The sequence below is a fragment of the Cygnus atratus genome, chromosome 28 (assembly GCF_013377495.2).
Source record: "Cygnus atratus isolate AKBS03 ecotype Queensland, Australia chromosome 28, CAtr_DNAZoo_HiC_assembly, whole genome shotgun sequence".
Lineage (NCBI taxonomy): Eukaryota > Metazoa > Chordata > Aves > Anseriformes > Anatidae > Cygnus > Cygnus atratus.
This window is the reverse complement of record NC_066389.1, coordinates 1,316,784-1,338,150: the sequence shown is the minus strand read 5'-3', so window position 1 is coordinate 1,338,150 and position 21,367 is coordinate 1,316,784. Positions and strand designations below refer to the sequence as shown.

The 21,367-nt window shown below is 68.6% G+C and overlaps 4 protein-coding genes across 6 annotated transcripts in view; 1 reads left to right on the top strand and 3 right to left on the bottom strand.

Moving 5' to 3' along the window:
- Nucleotides 1-2,523, bottom strand: part of ISG20L2 (interferon stimulated exonuclease gene 20 like 2) — a 4,038-nt gene extending 1,515 nt beyond the window's left edge. Inside the window, exons 1-3 of the mRNA XM_050715832.1 lie at nt 2,328-2,523; nt 1,672-1,934; nt 162-381 (exon numbers count right to left, since the gene is read on the bottom strand). Coding sequence (XP_050571789.1) covers nt 162-381; nt 1,672-1,934; nt 2,328-2,523 — 679 coding nt within the window. The remainder of the gene's footprint in view (nt 1-161; nt 382-1,671; nt 1,935-2,327) is intronic.
- Nucleotides 2,524-3,131: 608 nt separating this feature from the next.
- Nucleotides 3,132-10,019, top strand: METTL25B (methyltransferase like 25B; the record flags this gene model as incomplete). Its single annotated transcript, XM_035567488.2, has 7 exons — nt 3,132-3,284; nt 4,670-4,960; nt 6,444-6,506; nt 6,596-7,109; nt 7,974-8,217; nt 9,619-9,806; nt 9,880-10,019. Coding segments are annotated over exons 1-7 (1,593 nt in total), but the record flags the coding sequence as incomplete, so codon positions are not given.
- A 317-nt stretch (nt 10,020-10,336) lies between these two features.
- Nucleotides 10,337-12,100, bottom strand: MRPL24 (mitochondrial ribosomal protein L24). The gene is made up of 6 exons (XM_035567496.2): nt 11,978-12,100; nt 11,664-11,857; nt 11,037-11,132; nt 10,844-10,947; nt 10,625-10,755; nt 10,337-10,538 (listed from the first exon to the last, which is right to left on the bottom strand). Exons 2-6 carry the CDS (start codon nt 11,844-11,846, stop codon nt 10,402-10,404), a joined length of 651 nt encoding a protein of 216 aa, XP_035423389.1. The 5' UTR covers nt 11,847-11,857; nt 11,978-12,100; the 3' UTR covers nt 10,337-10,401.
- A 999-nt stretch (nt 12,101-13,099) lies between these two features.
- Nucleotides 13,100-20,021, bottom strand: HDGF (heparin binding growth factor). 3 transcript variants are annotated; one of them, XM_035567522.2, is made up of 6 exons: nt 19,598-20,021; nt 14,539-14,615; nt 14,132-14,270; nt 13,848-14,030; nt 13,568-13,773; nt 13,100-13,391 (listed from the first exon to the last, which is right to left on the bottom strand). In XM_035567522.2, exons 1-6 carry the CDS (start codon nt 19,682-19,684, stop codon nt 13,385-13,387), a joined length of 699 nt encoding a protein of 232 aa, XP_035423415.1. In that variant the 5' UTR covers nt 19,685-20,021; the 3' UTR covers nt 13,100-13,384. The 3 variants fall into 3 exon arrangements, with proteins under 3 accessions (XP_035423415.1, XP_035423417.1, XP_035423413.1); XM_035567524.2 differs by lacking the exon at nt 19,598-20,021 and adding an exon at nt 15,287-15,305; XM_035567520.2 differs by lacking the exon at nt 19,598-20,021 and having other exon boundaries at nt 13,588-13,773.
- Between the last annotated feature and the right edge of the window lie 1,346 nt (nt 20,022-21,367).

The window sequence follows — 21,367 nt, the reverse complement described above, 5'->3', positions numbered from 1 at the left end:
CCCCCAGAACCCCCCAGGGCCCCCCCAGAACCCCTCAGGGCCCCCCAGAGCCCCCCAGAACCCCCCAAAGAACCCCCCAGAGCCCCCCCAGAACCCCCCCAGAACCCCCCCGAGCCCCCCCAGAACCCCCCGAGGCTCCCCCCGCGCCGGGGGAGCGGGACGAGGCCCGGCGCGGCGCACCTGGATGTCCCGGTGCAGCAGCTCCTTGGCCAGGCGCTTCAGGGAGACGGAGACGCCCTCGGGGAAGCCGCCCCGGCGGTTGAGCAGGGGGATTTTGGAGGTGTCGCGGGTGAGAGCTTTGGGGTGGCAGTACCTGAGCGCCTTGAAGTCGTTGTGCACGGCGTGGCCGACCACCACCTTCCCGCTGAGCAGCCGCAGGATCTGGGGGACGAGAGGAGGGAAAGAGTTCGGAGGGCAGGTCCCGGAGCGCCCCGCAGCCCCCGGGTGGGGTGGGGGGGGGTGGGGGGTCCTGCCCCGCGGCGGGGAGCCGGGATTCGGGGCTGTCGGGGGGAAGGGGTTGGGGCCAGGAGGTGGGGCTGGGCCGGGGGTAACGCAGCCCCCCCCCCCCCCCCCCTTCTGCTGCAGGGGTGAGCTGGGGTGTGGGCAGCCCCCCAGCACACCCCACAAACGGCCCCATAACCCCCCCAAACGGCGCGTCCCCACGCCCACCCTCTCCAATCCCGCCCCCAGCAGCCCTTCAAACACCACAAACCCCCCAAAACCCTCCCCAGAATCCCTCCAAACACCCCAACCCCCCCAAACCCCCCCCAGCATCCCTCCAAACACCACAAATTCCCCCAACAGCCCTCCAAACACCCCAACCACCCCCAAAATCCCTCCGAACACCCCAAACCTCCCCCAAAGCCCCCCCAGCACCCCTCCAAACACCCCCAACCCCCAAACCCCCCCAACCCCTCCTAGCATCCCCCCAAACCCCCCCAAAACCTCCCCAGCATCCCTCCAAACCCCACAAATCCCCCCAAACCCCACCCCCAGCAGCACGTCCCCACGCCCACCCTCTCCAACCCCCCCCCAGAAGCCCCTCAAACACCACAAACACCCCCAGAACTCCCCCAGCATCCCTTCAAACACCACAAACCTCCTCCAAAGCCCCCCCAAACCCCCCCCCAGCAGCCCTCCGAACACCACAACCGCCCCCAACCCCCCCCCGAGCATCCCTCTAAACACCCCAAACACTCCCAACCCCCCCCAGCAGCCCTCCACACACCCCAACCCCCCCCACCCCCCCTCCCAGCAACCCTTCAAACCCCACAAACCTCCCCCACCCCCCCCAACCCCCTCCAAACACCCCAACCCCCCCCCAACCCCCCCCCGGCAGCCCTCCACACACCCCAACCCCCCCCCCACCCCCCCTCCCAGCAACCCTTCAAACCCCACAAACCTCCCCCAACCCCCTCCAACCCCCCCCAGCATCCCCAAACCCCCCCCAACCCCCCCCAGCCCCCCCCGGCAGCCCTCCACACACCCCAACCCCCCCCCACCCCCCCTCCCAGCAACCCTTCAAACCCCACAAACCTCCCCCAACCCCCTCCGAACCCCACAACCCCCCCCCCCCCCCCCCCAAAAAAAAAATCCCTCCGAACACCACAACCACCCCCCCCCGCCCCCCCCCCCCCCCAGCAGCGCACGGCCCGGCCCGCGGGCGCGCACCTCCCGCTGGGCTTTGCCGAAGGGGACGGCGTTGGCCAGGTGGTGCCTCCTGACGCCGCTCCAGCGCGTGCGGTAGTCGACGACGGGCTCGGCGGGCCGCACGTACTGGTCGTACAGGACGTCGCCCTCGTAGCCCACGATGCTGCAGCGGGCCAGGGCGCTGGTCCGCCCGCCGGGGCCCGTGCCCACCATCTCGCAGTCGATGGCCACCAGCTTGCACGGAGCCGGCGGGGCCCCGGAGGCTTTGAGGAGGGGCCCGGAGGCTTTGAGGGGAGCCCCAGAGGCTTTGAGGGGAGCCCCAGAGGCTTTGAGGGGAGCCCCAGAGCCTTTAGGGGGGGGCCCAGAGCCTTTAGGGGGGGGCCCTGAGCCTTTAGGGGGAGGCGCAGAGCCTTTAGAGGAGGGCCCAGAGCCCTTGAGGGGGGCTCCAGAGGCCTTGCGGGGGGCACCAGAGGACTTAGGGGGGGGCCCAGAGCCTTTGGGAGCCCCAGAAGCCTTAGGGTGACCCCCAGAGCCTTTAGGGGGGCCCCCAGAGCCTTTAAGCCCCCCCCCCGAGCCTTTAGGGGCTCCCCTCTCGGGCGCAGCGCCCCCTCCCGAGGGAGGCCGCCGCCATTTTGTGCCCTCCCGCCCCCCCCCGCCCCCCCCCGGCCGCCCCCCGCCGCCGGCCCCGGGTTTTTTCGCGTCGCCCTTGGGCTGGCGGCGGGCGTTCGGGGGCAGCTGCTTCTCCTTGAGGGCCCCGAGCCGCTCGAGGAGCCGCCGGCGCCGGACGAAGCTGCGGTGCCGCCGGTTGCCGGCCGGGGGCCGCCGGGGGGGGCCGCCGACGGCGAAGCTCACGTTGAGGATGAGCTCCGACATGGCGGCCGGAAGCGGAAGCGGAAGGGGCGGAAGCGGGTGCTCCTCGCGGGGCCCTGCGCGCATGCGCGCCGCCGCCGGCGGGAAGCCGGAAGGGAGGTGAGTGGAGCGCGCGCGGCCGCTCTGGCCCGCCGGAGGGCGGCTCTATGGTACGGGGTGGGGGGGGGGGAGGGGTGTTGGGGCGCGTCCGGTGACGTCAGGGCAGGGGGTGTGACGTCACCGTGAGGGAGGGGAGGGCGTGGGGGAGGCTGGGGCTGCCCGGTGATGTCATGGCAGCGCGTGGGGGGGGGGGGGGGCGTCGCTGCGTGACGTCACACGGATGGACCAGAGAGCTGTCACCAGCCTGGGTGGCACCACAGGGCGGTGATGTCATCGGGTGGCACTGTGACGTCATGTCCCAGGAGTCGGGTATCGGCCCTGCGTGATGTCACAGCCCCAGGGTGACGTCACAGCCCCAGAGTGATGTCATGTCGCCGGCATGACATCACAGCCCAGGAGGTGATGTCACCCCCCCCCCCCCCCCCCCCCAGCGTGACATCACGCCCCCTAGGGTGACGTCCGAGCCCAGGAGGTGACGTCCGAGCCCAGGAGGTGACGTCAGAGCCCAGGAGATGACGTCAACACCCAGCGCGACGTCACGCCCGCCCCCATGCGCCGCCAAGCCGGGCCCCCCCCGCCCCGCCCTGCACTGGGAGCAGCAGCGGGCGGCCGACATCGTGCGGCTCCTGGCCATGTACCGCCCGCTGCTCGACGCCTGCGTCATTGTGAGTGACCCAACCCAGCCACACGACCGCACCCCGAGCCTGACCCCGACCCCGACCCCAACCCCTAACCGTAACTGGGACCGTGACCTCAACCCCAACCCCAACCCCAACCCTAACCCTAAACCCCAGCTGTAACCTCAATGCCCATCCCAACCCTAAACCCTAATTACGACCCCGACCCCAACGCCATGCATAATTATGACCCTAATTAGGACACTGACCCCCAACCCCAACCCTTAACCCTAACCCTAAACCCAACCCCAACCCCAACCCTGCCTATGACCCTAAACCTAACTCTAAATATGACCCTAATTAAGACCCCAACCTATCCCTACCTATGACCCCAATCCCAACCCCAACCATAACCCCAACCCTCACGTTAACCCTAATTACGACCATAATTAGGACACCAACTACAACCCTAATTATGACCCTAATCAGGACCCGGACCCCAACCCTAAACCTAATCCTAACTCCAACCCTAACCATAACCCAACCCTTACCCCAACCCTGACCCTAACCCCAACCCGAACACCAATCCTATCCCTAATGCTAACCCCAAACCTAACCCTAACCCTAACCCTAACCCTTACCTTAACCCTAATCCTATGACAACCCTAACCCTAATCCTAACACTAACCCCAACGCTAGCCCTAACCCTAACCCCAACCCCAGCACTAACCCTAACCCCAACCCCAACCCTAACCGTAACCCTAAACCCGACACCAATCCGAACCCAAACCCTAACCCAAACCCTGACTCCAACCCTAACCCTAACCCTAACCCTAACCCTAACCCTAACCCTAACCCTAACCCTGACTCCAACCCTAAACCTAACCCTAACCCAAACCCTAAACCTAACGATAACCCTAACCCTAAGCCTAACCCTAACCCCAAGCCTAAACCCAACCCTAACCCTAACCCCAACCCTATCCCTAAACCCAACCCCAACCCTAAACCCTAACCCTAACCCTAACCTAACCCTAACCCTAACCCTAACCTTAACCCTAACCCTAACCCTAACCCTAACCCCAAACCCTAACCCTAACCCCAAGCCTAAACCCAACCCTAACCCTAACCCCAACCCTATCCCTAAACCCAACCCTAACCCTAACCCCAAACCCTAACCCTAACCCCAAGCCTAAACCCAACCCTAACCCTAACCCCAAACCCTAACCCTAACCCCAAGCCTAAACCCAACCCTAACCCTAACCCTAACCCCAACCCCAACCCCAACCCTAATTATCACCCTAATTAGGACCCCGACCCCAACCCCAACCCTACCTATGCCCCCAACCCCAACCCCAACCCTAACCCCACCTATGCCCCCCACCCCAACCCCAATTACCCCCCTAATTAGCCTCCCTTCCCCCCCCCCCCCGCAGGATTTCTTCGCCGAGGGGCTGTGGGCGCAGCTCCCCCCGGCCTGGCAGTCGGCCCTGGCGGCGGCGCCCCCCCCGCAGCTGGCGGCCACCCTGCTGGGGACGGCGGCGGCCCCGCGCGCGGCCTGGCCCCTGTCCCTGCTCGCCTTCGCCGCCGCCGCCCGCGCCCTGGCCTTGCCCCGGGGGCGGCCCGGGGGGGCCCCGCGCCCGCCCTGCCACAGCCCCCGCCTGCACCCGCTGCTGCGCCGCCACGTCAAGCCCAAGAAGCAGCACGAGATCCGGCGCCTGGGCAAGGTCGGTGGCCCTCCCCCCCCCCCCGCCCCGTGTCACCCCGTAACGCCCCGTGTCACCGTGTGGCCCCCCGTGTCACCACATGCCCCCCCGTGTCACCCTATAACGTCCCGTGTCACCCCGTAACACCGTGTCATCCCATAATACTCCATGTTACCCCGTAATGCCCCGTGTCACCCCGTATCCCCCTGTGTCACCACATGTCCCCCCGTGTCACCCCGTAACGCCCCGTGTCACCCCGTAATGCCCCATAACACCCCGTAACGCCCTGGGTCACCCCATAACGCCCCGTGTCACCCCGTAATGCCCCATAACACCCCGTAATGCCCCGTGTCACCCCGTAACGCCCCGTGTCACCCCATAATGCCCCGTGTCACCCCGTAATGCCCCATAACACCCCGTAACGCCCTGGGTCACCCCATAACGCCCCGTGTCACCCCGTAATGCCCCATAACACCCCGTAACGCCCCGGGTCACCCCGTAACGCCCCGTGTCACCCCGTAATGCCCCATAACACCCCGTAACGCCCCGTGTCACCCCATAACGCCCCGTGTCACCCCGTAATGCCCCATAACACCCCGTAACGCCCCGTGTCACCCCGTAATGCCCCGTGTCACCCCGTAATGCCCCATAACACCCCGTAACGCCCCGGGTCACCCCGTAACGCCCCGTGTCACCGTGTGCCCCCCCGTGTCACCACATGCCCCCCCGTGTCACCCTATAACGTCCCGTGTCACCCCGTAACGCCCCGGGTCACCCCGTAACACCGTGTCATCCCATAATACTCCATGTTACCCCGTAATGCCCCGTGTCACCCCGTATCCCCCTGTGTCACCACATGCCCCCCCGTGTCACCCTATAACATCCCGTGTCACCCCGTAACGCCCCGTGTCACCCTGTAACGCCCCGTGTCACCGTGTGGCCCCCCCGTGTCACCACATGCCCCCCCGTGTCACCCTATAACGTCCCGTGTCACCCCGTAACGCCCCGGGTCACCCCGTAACACCGTGTCATCCCATAATACTCCATGTTACCCCGTAATGCCCCGTGTCACCCCGTATCCCCCTGTGTCACCACATGTCCCCCTGTGTCACCCCATAACGCCCCGTGTCACCCCGTAACGCCCCATAACACCCCATAACGCCCCGGGTCACCCCGTAATGCCCCATAACACCCCGTAACGCCCCGGGTCACCCCGTAACGCCCCGTGTCACCCCTTAACGCCCCCGCCTCACCGCATGTCCCCTCGTGTCACTTCACAACGCCCCATGTCACCCCATGAGCCCCTCCTGTCACCGTGTCCCCTCCCTGTCACCCCGTGCCCCCCATGTCACCACACGCCCCTCCCCCCATATCACCCCGCACCCCCCCCCGCCCCGTGTCCCCACAGCCCCCCCATGTCACCCCAGCCCCCCCGTGTCACCCTGTCCCCCCCCATGTCACCCTGTCCCCCCCCCCCCGTGTCCCCCTCGTCCCCTCTCCCCAGGTGCTGCAGCGGCTGAGCCAGGCCACGGGCTGCGACCGCGTGGTGGACGTGGGCGCTGGGCAGGTACGAGGTGGGGGGGGCGCTCCTGGGTGGGAGGTGGGTGTCATGTGTCCCCCCCCCCCTCCCCGACACGTCCCCGTGTCCCCCCCCAGGGCCACCTCTCGCGCTTCCTGGCCTTCGGCCTCGGCCTCTCCGTCACCGCCGTGGAGGGCGACGGCCGCCTGGTGGGCCTGGCCGAGCGCTTCGACCGCGAGCTGCTGCGGGAGCTGGCCAAAAAACGGGCACGGGGCGACGGGGGGGGGCCGCTCCCACCCCCCCGGCACCCCGAAACCAGCCCCCGGCACCCCAACCCCCGCCCCCGGCGCCCCAGGAGCCACGCGCCCCTCTGTCCCCGCTGCCCGCGGCACGTGGCCGGCCGGCTGGACCCGCGGGCGCCCGGGGAGGAATTTCTGCTGCCCCCCGCCCCGGGGCCGGGCCCCCCCGCCAGGAACCCGCTTCGGGGGGCGCCGGGGGGCGAGCGGGTGCTGCTGACGGGGCTGCACGCCTGCGGGGACCTCAGCGTGGCCCTGCTGCGCCACTTCGCCCGCAGCCCCCACGTGGCCGCCGTCACCTCGGCCGCCTGCTGCTACATGAAGCTCTCCACGCGGCCCCAGCCCCAGGACCCCGGTCCCCAGCCCCAAAACCCCAGTTCCCAACCCCAAAAGCCCGGTCCCCAACGCCAAAAGCCCGGTCCCCAGCCCCAAAATCCCTGTCCCCAGCCCCAAAATCCCTGTCCCCAGCCCCAAGACCCTGGTCCCCAACACCAAAACCCTGGTCCCCAGCCCCAAAATCCCTGTCCCCAGCCCCAAAATACTGGTCCCCAGCCCCAAAACCCCAGTTCCCAACCCCAAAAGCCCGGTCCCCAACACCAAAACCCCGGTCCCCAGCCCCAAAATCCCAATCCCCAGCCACAAAATCCCGGTCCCCAGCCCCAAAACCCCAGTTCCCAACCCCAAAAGCCCGGTCCCCAACGCCAAAACCCCGGTCCCCAACCCCAAAATCCCAATCCCCAGCCCCAAGACCCCGGTCCCCAGCCCCAAGACCCCGGTCCCCAGCCCCAAAACCCCGGTCCCCAACCCCAGAATCCCAATCCCCAGCCCCAAAACCCCGGTCCCCAATACCAAAACCCCGGTCCCCAACCCCAAAATCCCAATCCCCAGCTCCAAGACCCCGGTCCCCAGCTCCAAGACCCCGGTCCCCAATGGCAAAATCCCAGTCCCCAGCCCCAAAACCCCGGTCCCCAACCCCAAAATCCCAATCCCCAGCTCCAAGACCCCGGTCCCCAGCTCCAAGACCCCGGTCCCCAATGGCAAAATCCCAGTCCCCAGCCCCAAAACCCCGGTCCCCAACCCCAAAATCCCAATCCCCGCCCCCAAAACCCCGATCCCCGACCCCAAAACCCCGATCCCCGGCCCCGAGACCCCCGGCCCCAAGACCCTGCTCCCCAGCCCCCAAATCCCGGTCCCGTGCCCCCGGACCCCGCTCCCGAAGCCCCGGGCTACCCGCTGAGCGCCTGGGTGGCCGCGCTGCCGGGCCACGAGCTGTCGTACCGCGCCCGCGAGGCCGCGTGCCACGCGCTCGAGGCGTTCGCGGGGCGGCTGCGCCGGGGCAGCGCCCGCCTGCGCGCCCACTGCTACCGCGCCGCGCTCGAGAGCCTGATCCGGGCGGCCGACCCCAGCAAGAGGCGCCTCGGGGTGCAGGCGGGGAAGAAGGCCCACGAGCTCAGCTTCCCCGAGTGCGTGCGGGGCGGGAGGGCGTCCCCCTCCCCTGGGGGGGGGGGGGGGGGGCTTCTTTTGGGGTGGGCCCTTCTCCCGGGGTGTCCCCTCTCCTGGGGTGTCCCCTCTCCCGGGGTCCCTTCTCCTGGGGTGTCCCCTTCTCCTGGTGTCCTCCTCTCCTGGGGTGTCCCCTCTCCTGGGGGGCCTTCTTCTGGGGTGTCCCCTCTCCCAGGGTCCCCTTCTTCTGGTGTCCTCCTCTCCTGGGGTGTCCCCTCTCCTGGGGTGGGCCCTTCTCGTGGGGTGGGCCCCTCTCCTGGGGTGTCCCCTCTCCTGGGGGGCCTTCTCCTGGGGCGTCCCCTCTCCTGGGGGGCCTTCTCCTGGGGTGTCCCCTGTCCTGGGGTGTCCCCTCTCCTAGGGTGTCCCCTCTCCCGGGGTCCCTTCTCCTGGGGCGTCCCCTCTCCTGGGGGGCCTTCTCCTGGGGTGTCCCCTGTCCTGGGGTGTCCCCTCTCCTAGGGTGTCCCCTCTCCCGGGGTCCCTTCTCCTGGGGCGTCCCCTCTCCTGGGGGGCCTTCTCCTGGGGTGTCCCCTGTCCTGGGGTGTCCCCTCTCCTAGGGTGTCCCCTCTCCCGGGGTCCCTTCTCCTGGGGTGTCCCCTTCTCCTGGTGTCCTCCTCTCTTGGGGTGTCCCCTCTCCTGGGGCGGGCCCTTCTCGGGGGGTGGGCCCCTCTCCCGGGGTGTCCCCTCTCCCGGGGTCCCTTCTCCTGGTGTCCTCCTCTCTTGGGGTGTCCCCTCTCCTGGGGGGCCTTTTTCTGGGGTGTCCCTTCTCCCGGGGTGTCCCCTCTCCTGGGGTGGGCCCTTCTCGTGGGGTGGGCCCCTCTCCTGGGGTGTCCCCTCTCCCGGGGTCCCCTTCTTCTGGTGTCCTCTCTTGGGGTGTCCCCTCTCCTGGGGGGCCTTCTTCTGGGGTGTCCCCTCTCCTGGGGTGCTCCCTCTCCTGGGGTCCCCTCTCCTACCTCCCGGGGCCCCTTCTCCTGGGGCATCCCCCCTTCTGGGCTCTCCCCCCTTTTGGGATGTCCCCTCCTTTCCTGGGGTCCCTTCCTTCTCCTGCTATCCCCTCTCCCGGGGCCCCCCTTCTGGGATGTCCCCTTCTTTCCTGGGGTGTCTCCCCTTCTGGGGTTTCTCCTCTCTCGGTCTCGCCCTTTCCTGGGGTCCCCTCTTGTGGGGCGTCCCCTCTCTTGCCCCCCCCCCCCCGTCTCCCGGTGTCCCCCTTTCCGGGGTGTCCCCCTATCCTGGGGCACCCCCCTCTCTTGGGGTCCCTCTCTCTCGGTATCTCCTCCTCTCCCCTGGGGTCTCCCCCTTCTCCACGGGGGGGTCCCCCCACCCCGCTGACCGCCGCCCCCCCGTCTCTCTGTCCCCCCCCCCCTCAGCTACGCCCGCCTGGGGCTGCCCCGCGTGGGGCTGGACCCGGCGCAGGTCCCGCTGGACTCGGGGGCGGTGGGCGCCATGCTGGGCCGGCAGCGCGAGGTGCTGGCCTTCCTCAGCCTGGCGCTGCTGCTGGCCCCGCTGGTGGAGAGCCTCATCCTGCTCGACCGCCTGCTCTACCTGCGGGAGCAAGGTGGGTGCCGGGGGGGGGGCGGGGAAACGGGGAGGGGGAGCCGGTGGTGACCTTCTCTCTTCCCCCCCCCCAGGCTTCCAGTGCGCCCTGGTGCCCCTCTTCGACCCCCGGTTCTCCCCGCGCAACCTGGTGCTGGTGGCGGCGCGGGCGCCGCTGGACGGGGTGCTGGAGGGCCTGGAGGAGGGCAGCAGCGAGGAAGAGGAGGAGGAGGAGGAGGAGGAGGAAGGGGCTGGGGGGGCAGCGCAGCCCCCCGGGCAGGGACGGGGCTGAGCGGTGCGGTGGGGACGGAGGGACGGGCGCCCAACCGCTGCCGTGGGGCGGGAGGAGCGATAAAATTGTTTGGTTTTTGGTTGTTGGTTTTTGGTTTTTTTTTTTTTTTTTTTGTGGTGCGGGGCTCGGAGTGAGGGAACGGGGGGGGGTGGGGAAAAGGCGGGCCTGCCCCCCCCCGGTGTGGCCGAGAGCCGCCCCGAAAGCGCCGCAGCTGCAAAAAATAGGGCGAAAAGCGAAATATAGCTACAAAAAATAAATAAATAAATAAATAAAATCCTTTATTTTGAGCTGCTGCCCCCGGGGCGGGGGTGCCCTGGTTCCCCGCTCAGTACCAGTAGGATTTCCTGGCCCGGCGCGGCTCCGCGATGCCCGCGGCGTCCATGATCTCCTCCTCGAAGCTCCTCAGCGAGGGCAGGTACGTCTTGTCCAGCACGTCCTCCACCGAGGTGTCCTTGGGGCCGTCTGCGGGCACAGGGGACGGCGCTGAGCCCCCCCCCCCCCCCCGCCCCAAGCCCGGAGCCGGCCCCCCCCCAAGCCCGGCCCCTCACCGATCCACTGCTCGCGGACGACCCCGTCGCGGCGCTGCCGCAGCGGCAGGGGGATGATGCGGCCGGTGCGCAGCGAGACGCGCACCCGCTCGCCCTCCTCCGTGTAGCGCCACTGCACCTCCGTCGGCTTCCTGGCGGGGGGGGGGGAGAGAACAGGGATCAGCGGGGACCCCCCCGGGTGTCCCCCCCTTCCCCCCCCCCCCCCCCCCCCCTCGTTACCGGTCCTCAGGATCCACCAGGGCGACCTGGCTGAGCAGCAGCGGGGCCTCGCTGGCGATGTAGGTGCCGCTGAATTTGGCCAACCTGTTGATGTAGCGGTAGTGCTGCGGGATGGAGGGGGGGGTGGGGGGGGGTTAGGGGTGTTCCGTGCCCCCCAGCACCGCAGCCCCCCCCCCCCCCGCTCGCCCCTCACCGTGTTCAGCCCTTCCACGACGACCCAGTTGCGGGCTCGCACCACCTGGGTGACCAGCGCCTGCTTCCCCGCGTCCTTCCCGGCCAGCACCTGCACCTGGGGGGGGGGGGGGGGGGGGCAGAGGGAACGGGGGGGGGGCTCAGTGGGGCTGAAGGAATGGGGGGGGGCTCCCTGGGGACCAATAAATGAGGGACTCCCCAGGGAAGATAGAAGGGGGGCTCCCTGGGTCCAATAAAAGGGGGGAGCTCAGAGGGGCCGAAGGAACTTGGGGGGGGGGGGGAGGCAATGGGCCCTAAAAGGTGGGGGGGAGCCCCGGGGGAGCCCTAAAAGGGGGGTGGGGGGGGCCGGGTCCCATAAAAGGGGGAGGGGGGGCTCCCCGGGTCCCAATTAAAGGGGGGGTCCCGGGGGGCCATTAAAGGGGGGGGTCCCCAAGGGCCCATTAAAGGGGGAATGGGGGGGGCTCCCCGGGGGGGCCATTAAGGAGGGGGGCGGTTCCCCAGGTCCCAATTAAAGGGGGGGGGGGGTCCCCGGGTCCCATTAAAGGGGGAATGGGGGGGGCTCCCCGGGTCCCATTAAGGGGGGGGGGAGTCCCCGGGGGCCCTAAAGGGGGCGCCCGGCCCCGCTCACCGTGTCCCCGCGGAACACCTTCCACTCGTCCCTGCCGACGGGCTCCACCAACACCTTGTTGCGGCGCTGCCCGGGGGGGTTTCTGCGCTGCTCGGGGGCGGTGCCGGGCCGCCACGTCCCGTGCCGGTACCCGGAGGGCAGCTTGGGCCGGGCCGCCAGGCCCAGCAGGGCCGACACCCGCATGGCGGCGGGGGCTGGGGGGGCGCCGGCTGAGAGGGGCCGGGGGCCGAGCCCCGACACCGGGAACCGGGCCCCGAGACCGGCCCCGAGCCCCCGGGACCCCCCCGGTTCCCCCCGGTTCCCCCCGGCCTCACCTCAGCGTCCCGCGGCCTCTCGCTCCCGGAAGTGGCGGCGCCGCGGTGCACGCCGGGACGCGTAGTCCCGCCGCGGGGCGCGCTGGGAGTTGTAGTCCTTCAACACCCCCCTCACACCCCCCAGTTCCCGCCTCGTGGCCCGCCGCTGGCGCGGTGCATCCCGGGAGCGGGCCGCCATTGACCCCCTCCCCCCGCGCCGCGGGGCATGCTGGGAGTTGTAGTCCACGCGGCCTCCTCCCAGTTTACCCAGTACCCCCCCACTCCCGTAGGGCCCAGTCCGACAGAAACGGCCCCGGGGCGTGCGGGAGCCGGGCCGGGGGCTGGGGCAAGGCCGGGGGCGGCGGTGAGGCCGCGGGACCGCCCTGCACCAGCTCCCTGCCCCCCATGGCCGCCATTACACCCCCCCACCATTATCTGCCCCATTTGCCCCCCACGCCCCCCCAAGTGCCCCCCGCAGCCCCCCATTGCCCCCCCAGGCCTCCGCCTGCTGCCCAGGCCCGGCCCTGGCTCCCCAAGCGGGGCCGTGGCGGTGGCCGAGGCCTGGGGACACGGAGCTGGGGGCTCCCCCCATGGCCAAGGGGGGGTCCCTGAGGGGTCCCCGAGGGTCCCCGGTGCCCACGGCAGGGGCAGCAGCGGCCCCGGCGGCTGGGAGCGGGGCTGGGAGCAGCGCTGGCGCCCGGCCAGGGCTCCATTTTCTGCTGCAGCTCCCGGCCCTGCGGCCTCGGGGCTCTCCCGGAGGATTTGGGCACCGGGATCCCCATCGCGGCCCCCCCCCCCCCCTCCCAGGGACCCACTGGCAGGGAGGAAGCGTTTGTGAGGGGAAACGGCTCCCGTCCCAGTCCCTCCGTGGCATTTTCTTGTAGAATGGTGTTTTTCCACGTTAGTAAAAATCTCTCCTCTGAAAAGCTTCCTCCCGCTGCTCTCCTTCCCCTCTTTCAATCATTTTTCTCCCCCTGTTCCAGTTCACCCCGGGCCCTTTCTGCATTTCCTTCTGGGCTCCTTCTGGCACCGAGAAGGTAAAACGAGCCCAAAGGGGCCCGAAATCGCCCTGCAGAGCCCTCTCACCTGCCAGCACAGCGGGAAGGGGCCGACCCCTCAAGACAAAGACACCGGCAGAAGCGCTTTAAAAAGGCATGAATCGCTTTTATTTCAAATCAACTGATCAGCCCCCTAGAAATCACTAATACAAAGCATGCGCCCTGCGACGGCGGGGCCAGGAGATGCGGGTCGGTTCAGGGGTTATCGTTACCGGGTTTCTCTTCATTTCTCTTTTTTATTTCATTTTTTCGGTTTGTTTCTCGTTTCCGGAGCCGCGGACGTGACGAGCCGACGAGGGCGAGACGGGGCAGCACCCAGGGAGCCCAGCGGGGAAGGGGCAGGCGGGAGATCAGCTCGCCGGGGAGGCCGCTACGGACTGCAGGAGCGAAGAGACCCAGGTGCTCGGTCACAGACCCCGCGACGTCAGGACCACCGCTGGGGATGGAGCCCCAGGACCCGCCTCCGCACCCCTGGGGACGCTCCCCTGTGCCCAGGTGGGTCGAGGAGAGCCCAGTTTTGGGGGCTCGGGGTGACCCCACTCACCGCCCTCACCTCTCCTTGTGGTCTCTGACCTCCTCCGCCTTGTCCTTGCCCTCCTGCTTGGCTTCGTTGGCGTCCGGCACACCAGCGGCGTCACTGTTCTTCTCCTTCTCCCCTTCGGTTGGGTTGGGCTTCGGCTCCTCCTTGGGGGCCTCTTCGTTGTCCACCTTCTTCTCCCCTTCCTGCCCCTCCGCCTCCTTGGTGCGTTTGGGGGAGTCCTGGGCACGGGGAGCTCGGCTCAGCCCTGCCCCGGTGCCCCCTGCCCACGTCCCCGTCCCCGCCGTCCCCCTACCTCCAAAGCATCTTCTGCTTTCCTCTTGATCCCGGCTTTCTCGTTCTTCTCCTTGGACTGCTCGTCGATCACCAGCTTCCCCTCCTCGTCGCTGCTGCCCTCCGCGTTGCCTTTCTTCTCCCCATCGCCCTCCGGCTCCCGCTCCGGCTCGGCGTCCTCGGGGCAGGTCTTCTTCGGGGTGGGCTGGGGGCGACACCGGGACTTCAGAGAGGGGGGCCGGGACACCCGGGGAGGGGGACGGGAGGTGGCCACGGAGGGCTGTGGCCGCGCGGATCGCCACCCACCTGGTACCCGGAGGCTTTGACGGTTGGGTTGTTCTCGATCTCCCACAAGCCTTCGCTGAACCCTTTCCTTTTGTTGGGTTTCCCAAACTTCTCCTTGCATTCTTCATAGGGGAAGAGGTCTTTGGGCCCCAGGAATGCCCTGCTCGGGGGAAAGCAATGAGGAACGGCAGCTGGGGAGTCCCGCCTCTCCCCCAAACCCCCCGGATCCCCGCAGAGCCACGCCACTGGCTCCTTCCCCAGCTCCTTCCCCAGCTCCGGGCAGCACCCAACGCCCCTGGGACCACCTCGACCTCCTGCCCTGGTACATCAGCATCACTGCCCCGTGGAGACCGAGACCCCAGAGGGTCGGATCTCTCCGTGTCCCCGTTAGCCCCACAGACCCCATCTTGTGCCAGGGCCCCACTCACGTTTCGTGGGTCCCGAAGAAGAAGACTTGGTATTTGTTGGAGGACGACTTCACCGCGGCTTCTGGCATCTCGTCAATCTGCGCGACAAAGAGGAAAAGGCGAGGGCTGGGGAGGGCGCAGCCGACGGGACGTCACCCACCGCTGTCCTGGCCACCGTGTCCCTGTTCCCGACTCCTGACCCAGCAGCTGCCACCACGAGGCGGGTGCCCCGGTGCTTGGATCCATCTGGGGCATCGCTACCGCCTCGGCCGAGCGCCCGCAGCCCCGCTGCAAAGCCCCGTCCCCGCTCCCAAGCCGGCGGCGGCACCGCCAACACCCGGAGGGGACGGCGAGGAGCGGCCGCCCTAAGCCCTTGTCTAGACTGGCTCAGACGCATCGAGCTCAGCAAAATCGTGGCCCCAGCTGCGCGCAGGAGGAACGGCTCCAGCCCGGCCCTCGGGGGAGCAGCCCCAACACCCAGAGCCCCGCAAGCCCCCCGGGTGGGCGAGCGGCCCCGCTGGCAGGTGCCGTGTCACCGAGCGGGAATATTCCCGGCGCGCCACGCGGGGAACACAGCACCGGCAGCGCCGGCGGCTTTTTATAGCGTCTAAAAATAACCCCCGCTTGAGCCAGCGCGAGCACAGCCATAAATTCCCGAGAAAGCCTCAAAGGAAGGGGGAAGGAGAGAAAGCGGGTGGGGGTCTCGCTGGGGAGAAAGGTGGGAGAGCGAAACCCGCCGGGCCCCGCTGCCAGCACGCTGCTGACTCACGGCGCGACCCGAGCCTCAGTTTCCCCAGGTGGCCGCGCTGGCGCGGGGCTCCCGCAGGGCTGCCACCGGGTCTTTTTTTGTCCCCCTTCCTCCTGGCACGTCGCAGACGCGGCCCTGGAGCAAGCCGCACCGCTCGGCGCCGGATCCGGCTGGGGGGTTGCGGCCGGTTTAATTCCCGGAGCTGGAAATATCGGCGGGCTTCGCCCCGAGAGGTCCAAGGGTTGGCTCCCGGGACTGCGCCGGGTCGCAGCGCTGGCGGGACGGGATGCCCGAGCTGGGGACTCCACGCAGGGACGGGGACACTCGTGGGGAACGTCCCCGCTGGCGGGGAGCCGATGGGACAGCTCACCGCTGGTCCCCGCTCGAGGGACCCACATGGAGCTGGGGGGGGGGGGACGTGCCACCGTGCCCTCCCTGCTGCCCACGCACAGCTTGGGGCAGCCGGGACCCAAAAACCCACCCCGGGGTGCTCTCATGACCAGCAGGCGCCCGGTGCTGTGCCGGGTCCGTGGCCGGTCCCCCCTGGGCACCGAGCCCTGGGTGCGGGGACGCCGCGGGCAGCGCCCAGCCCCACGCCCTCCTCCCTGCATCCTCCTTCCCGGATCCGCGGCGCGTTTCGGGCTCGCCGACGTGCCTCCACTCGCCGACACCCCCGGGCCCGGGGACACATCCCACGTGTGGGAGCCCTCCGAGGGCCGCGGCGCCCCCGGGCCCGTTCGGCAAGAGTCGGGGCGGGGATGGGGGCGAGCATCGGTCCCCGCTGGCACCAAGCTCGGCCTCGCCATCGCGCCCCGGTGCCGGAGCCCTGCCCGCCCGAGCTGCCGCCACCGCCGGGAGCAGCAGCACCGTCCCCACGCGGCGCTGGTGGGGCGGAGGAGAAAATCTGAGTCAGAGGGCGGGCGGCCAGCCCGGCCCCGCCACCGCCGGGATGCTTCGGCGCGGATCACGTTTCTGCAGGTCGCTCCCAGGACACCAAGGGCCCCCCGCCAGCCCCCGCGGAGCCCTTTAGGAGCGGGGCTGGGCGAGGACAGGGCACCCCAGACGCAGCCGTGCCGTCCCGGCTGTGCCGCCCCACGGGCTGCCATCGCCCCCGTTCAAAAGAGCGTTTAATTTGAGCTTGATTTCACCCCGCTGAGGGCGAAGCGGCGCGGACGCGGCCCCGGCGCGGCCACGAGGCCTTCGGAGCGGGCCCGGCTATTTTTAAAACCTCCATCCCCGAGGAAAGGCTGCGCACGTGGTGCGACCGCGGCGGCTCGGCCCCCCGGCGCTCTCCCTGCAGGACGTCCCCGCAGCCCCCGCTGGGGACGGGGACCCCGGGGCGCCGTTGTCCCCAAGCCCCCCCCCCCCGCCCCGCTGCCGCCTCGGCCCCGCGCGCGGTGCCACGTCCCCGGCCCCACGCCGGGAGCCGTCCTTGGCCAAGGTCGTGGTTGGGCAAAGGGGGCGCGGTGCAGCCCGCGGCGGGGACCCCGTGGAACAGGGGGGCTGGGGGACCCCCCCTGCCATGCGGCCACCCCTCGGTCACTGCTGAACGTCCCCGGGGTGCTGGGGACGGCTCGCTTGTCCCCTGCTGAAAGGGCGCGCGCCGCACGCGGCACCCAACGGGCGACAGCCCCTTATCTGGCCCTTCTTCACCCAAACCTCCGTCCTCCTAGAAAAGGCCGCAGCATCTCGAGGCGCAGCGGCGGGCGGGGAAGCAGGGGCAGGGGAGATAAGGGGCCGCGGCCGAGATACCCCAACAGCAGCGCGGGCAGGCGCTGGGGCTGGTTGGAAATCCCTCCGTCCCCCTGGGACCCCCCCGGACAAGGCGTCTGGAGCCCACCCGGAGCTCGGCCAGCCGTCGAAGCGCCCAGGGGCATCCCCCAGGGCACCCGCGTCCGTTTGTCCCTCCCTGCCGCTCGTGCGCCCTTCACGGTTCCCCAGCCGGCTCCAGCAGACAGCGCCCGCCCCAGGAAGGGGGTGTCACGGTGTCACCACGGTGTCACCACGGTGTCACCAGCCTGTCCTTGCACGGGGGGTGGGGGGGGGCAAAAAAAACCCTAAAAATAAAAAATAAAAAAAGGGAGCTGGGGTGGGAGGGAAAGCTCTGGAGCGTGGCCGGGGCAGGACGAGCACGTACCCCGGCACGGACTCTGCACCCAACCTCTGCACCTGGACTTTGCCACCAGTGCCCGGAGCGCAGCGAGACTGGGAGCAGCCCAGCTGGGACCCGGCGGTGCCAGGCCCTGCCTCGGTTTCCCCGCTGATAGGGACGGGGTGGCGATTCGGGGGCGGGCAGGGGGAATTAATTCACGTGGGTCGAGCCCGTGGGGGGCCACACGTGCAGCCGGCTGTCACCGGTGCCAGCCTGGCCGTCCCACGCCCCAGAGGACACTGCTGCGGGGGCACGAGGCCGGGCGCAGCCCCGGGGGTTTATCTCGTCCCCGTGGGGGCAGCCCCGGCTCCTGCTGGCAGCACACGGAGGGCCTGATCCTGCCCACCCAGCTCCCCACCGCCGCTCTGCCCCTGCTGAAGGCCCCAAACGCCCGGTGATGGGAGCAGGCGATGCTCGGGGCCCTGGAGCAGCACCGGTCCCTGCAACACCTGACCTGCACTAAATAAATAATGGGCTGTAAGAAAGAAGGGCCTGGCCGTGCCACGAGGGATGCAACGAGGCGGGGAGACCTTACGGGGTCGGGGGAAGAGGGGTGGCACCTCTGTCCCCAGCCGCCTGCGCCCCGCGACGAAGGGGACAGCAAAGCCCCGCGCCAGGCCCTGCTGGTGCCACCCCCCAGCTCGCGTGCCTCAGTTTCCCCTCCGCACGCAGCCTCTGCTTGCGGTGCCGGCCCCTCGGGAGAGGTTTCCAGGCACAAACCAGCGGGTTTTGGTGAAGGATGAAACAATCTGGGGGGGGGGGGGGGGGCGGGCCCTGAGCTGGGCCGCATGTGTTGCCGGTGCTTTGGTGGCGGGGGACCCAAGCACACGTGCTGGGGAAATCGGCCCCGGCGCCTCCTCGCTCCCGCCTCCCTGCCCTCGGTTTCTCCGCTCGCCTCCTGCTCCCGCTCCGGCCCCAAAGGGTTTGGGGTTCCGGGAGGCAGAAACCCAAACGCCCCGGCGGGCGAGAGCGGCGGCGGACGACGGGGACGGGCGGCGTTTCGTCAGGGTGCCCCATTAGTCACGGGCCAGCCCTGCCCGCTCCGCTGGAGCGAGAAATGGGATTAGTCAGCGGCGGGAGGGCAGGGAGCTCGGCCCCCAACCCCCCCACGGACCCCAACCCCGCAGCCGAGCCCCGAAGGGGGGCCCCGGGGGGCGTTGGGGCCCCGGGGGGCGAGCACGAGGCTCGGGGCTGGGGGTTTGGTTTGATTCCCTTCGGTGTTTTTAACCGGGGAGGGACGGAGGCCGAACGAAGCCTGGCGCTTCGAGGCCGTGGTGGCGGCGGCGGCCGTGTTGCTGGGAATGGGGGGTCCTGGGGGGGGGGGGGGGGGGGGGTTTGGGGGGGCTCGTGGGGACCCCCCCCCTCATCGAGCGGAGGGTGCAGGGCGGCCGCCGGCCCCTCCTGGCGAAGCCGCTTTCGAGTGCGCGTTCGGGGGCCGGTGCCAAAAGCGAGCGGCTCCCCACCCCCTCCCCGGCCTGGCCGCCAAAATCCTCATAAACCAAACAAAAGTTGGCCAGGCCCGGGGAGGGGAAGGAGCCTGGGGGGGGGGGGGGGGTGCACCGAGGGGTGGGGGGGCTCCGCCACCTTCCGCTTCGCTGCCCACCCCCCCAAATCTTCCCCCACCCCCCCCCACCCCCCACCCCGGGGCCGTGTGGGCGCAGCGCGGCCCAGCACCCTCTGCAGCCAGGCCAGGGTTTTTTTTTTTGGGGGGGGCGGGGGGGGGGGGGCTCAAGGAGCTTCTGGTGGTGTGTGTGGGGGGGGGCAAGACAAAGCCCCCCCCCCGCCCTAATAAAGCCATGGTGTTGGGGGGGGGGGTTAAAATCCACCCCACCCCCGCGCCCGCCCCCGACTTGTCCCCATGGGCACGTGGAAGGTTGGGGACCCCCCCACCACGTGTGTGCCCCCCCCCCCCTCCCCATGGGGGCAGGATGTGGCCAGGACATTTCGACCCCCCCCCCAAGCCCCCCATGTGCGCTCATAGAAGGAGGGGGGGGGCACACACGCGTGGACCCCCCCCCCCCCCCCTCTTTGCACACACACACCTGCCCGTACCGGAGGGGGGGGGGGGGGGGGCACGTTGTTTCCCCGGGGGATCCAAGCGAATATTCTTCAATTAAATAAGGAAATTAAGGGGTAAATAGCGCCCCCCCCCCCCCGTGTCCCCCCCCCCAGGTGCTTACCCGGGCAGGCCAGTGCGGGTAGCCCTTCATCTTGGCGAAAACCAGGTCCCCGCATTTGTACTCCTTCTGCCGGTTGGACCGGGACATGGTGGCTGCCGGGGGGGGGTGGGGGGGGGGGGGAATTAGGGCTGGGGGGGGGGTAAGGGGGGGGGGAGAGAAAAAAGGGATGGGGGAAAAAGGGGCGAAGTTTGGGAGCCCGGCAAAAAAAAAAAAAAAATTAAAAAATTAAAAAAAAATAAATAAAAAAAATAAAGGGGGTGGGGGGAAATAAAAAGCGTGGGGGGGGGGGAATAAAGGGGGGGGAGGGAGGAAGGCGGCGGGCCCCCACCGCAGCGCGGCGCGGGGGGGGCGGCGGCGGCCCCGGTGCTAGGAGCGGCGCGGCGCGGCGGGCCCCTGCCCCATGCAGTTGTTTGTGTTTGAATTCAACTGCGCCCTCCCCCGGCCCCCCCCAAATCCCTTCTTCTTCCCCCCCCCCACCCACAAAAAAAAAAAAAAAAAAAAAAAAAAAAAGGGAGGAAAAAAAAAAAAAGAGGAAAAAAATCCCCTCCCCGCCGCTCGAGGCGCTCCGCGCTCCCTTGGCCGGCCTGGCGCACGCGCGCTCCCGTTTGCGCGCACCCCCCCCCCCGTGCAGGGTCACGTCTGCAAAAATAATTAACACGCCCCTAATTAGCGATGCGTGCTCGTAAGGGTGGTGTTTTGGGGGGGAGGGGGGATGCCGGGGGGGTGGGGGCTCTGCCCCGAGCGCCGGCGCTCGCCTCCTTTTATGCGCCAAGGAATTTGGGAATTAATTAATTGGGGAATTAATTGGGGAAGAGATTTGGGAATTAGTGTGGGAAGAAAATAGGGAATTAATGTGGGGAAAAAACTGGGAATTAATTTGGGAAATAATTTGGGGAGAAAGTTGGGAATTAATTTGGGAATAAATTTGGGAAGAAAATTGGGAATTTGGGAAGAAAATTTGGAATTAACTTGGGAAGAAATTTTGGAAATTAATTAAATACAACCCCCCCCCCCCCCCCCCGGTTTTAATTCCTGCTCAGGGAAGGGGCACCAGGCTGCCGACGCGTCTCTGTAGCGCCAAGTCCCAAACTGGGGTGTTTTCGTGGGGTTTTTGCCCAGAAAAGCCCCAAAATCCCAAATAATTTCTTTTAGAAATTCCCCAGCGCTGCGCTGGGTACCGGGATTAATCCGGGTGTGCAAAATGAAACATGAAGAAGAATCTTTGGGTGCTGGGGGGGGCTGGGACCGGGTCCGTCCTTCAGTGGCTAATTTTGGGGGTCTGGGGGGGTTCCCCTCCTGCATGGCCCCCCCAAACCCCCCCCAAATTCTCGCCCTGGGGTTCTGCACGGAGAACCCGGCTCAGATCCTCGGCCTCCCGGGGTCCTCGGCTGGAGGCTTCTCCTTGCACCCCCCGCCCGCTTTCCTTGCCCGAATTTCTCCTAATTAGCCCCGAAACAGCTCAAACAACCAGCAGGAGGGGGCACAGCGGAACGCGGCACCCCATTGTCGGGGGGGCCCAGCCCGAGGAATTTGGGGAGGCGAAGGCGAGCCTGGCCCGCCCGTCCGCCCCCACAGACCTTCGTCCCCCCGGTCCCTGCCGTCACCGCCCTGTAGCGCCCGCGCCCCTCGCGGGGCCCCGCTGTTTGTGGGGTCTCTCCGGTTTCCCTTCCCGGGATCGGGTCCCCGCGGGCTGGGGTTGCTCTGTGGGGTGCTGAGCACACGGGGGAACGCGTGTCAGGGCCGAGAGCGGGGCTCGCCATTCGGGCACGC

Bases quoted from the DNA above. Each gene is read 5' to 3' on its own strand.
- MRPL24 (XM_035567496.2), bottom strand. From the start codon at position 11,846: ATGCGGGTGTCGGCCCTGCTGGGCCTGGCGGCCCGGCCCAAGCTGCCC. The intron at 11,133-11,663 runs GTGAGCGGGGCC...CCCCCCCCCCAG, and splicing joins AGGTGTTCCGCGGGGACACG to GTGCAGGTGCTGGCCGGGAA. The intron at 10,539-10,624 runs GTGAGGGGCCGG...CTGTGCCCGCAG, and splicing joins CGTCCGCGAGCAGTGGATCG to ACGGCCCCAAGGACACCTCG.
- HDGF (XM_035567522.2), bottom strand. From the start codon at position 19,684: ATGTCCCGGTCCAACCGGCAGAAGGAGTACAAATGCGGGGACCTGGTT. The intron at 14,616-19,597 runs GTAAGCACCTGG...TTTGTCGCGCAG, and splicing joins ACCCGCACTGGCCTGCCCGG to ATTGACGAGATGCCAGAAGC. The intron at 14,031-14,131 runs GTGGGTGGCGAT...TGTCGCCCCCAG, and splicing joins TCAAAGCCTCCGGGTACCAG to CCCACCCCGAAGAAGACCTG.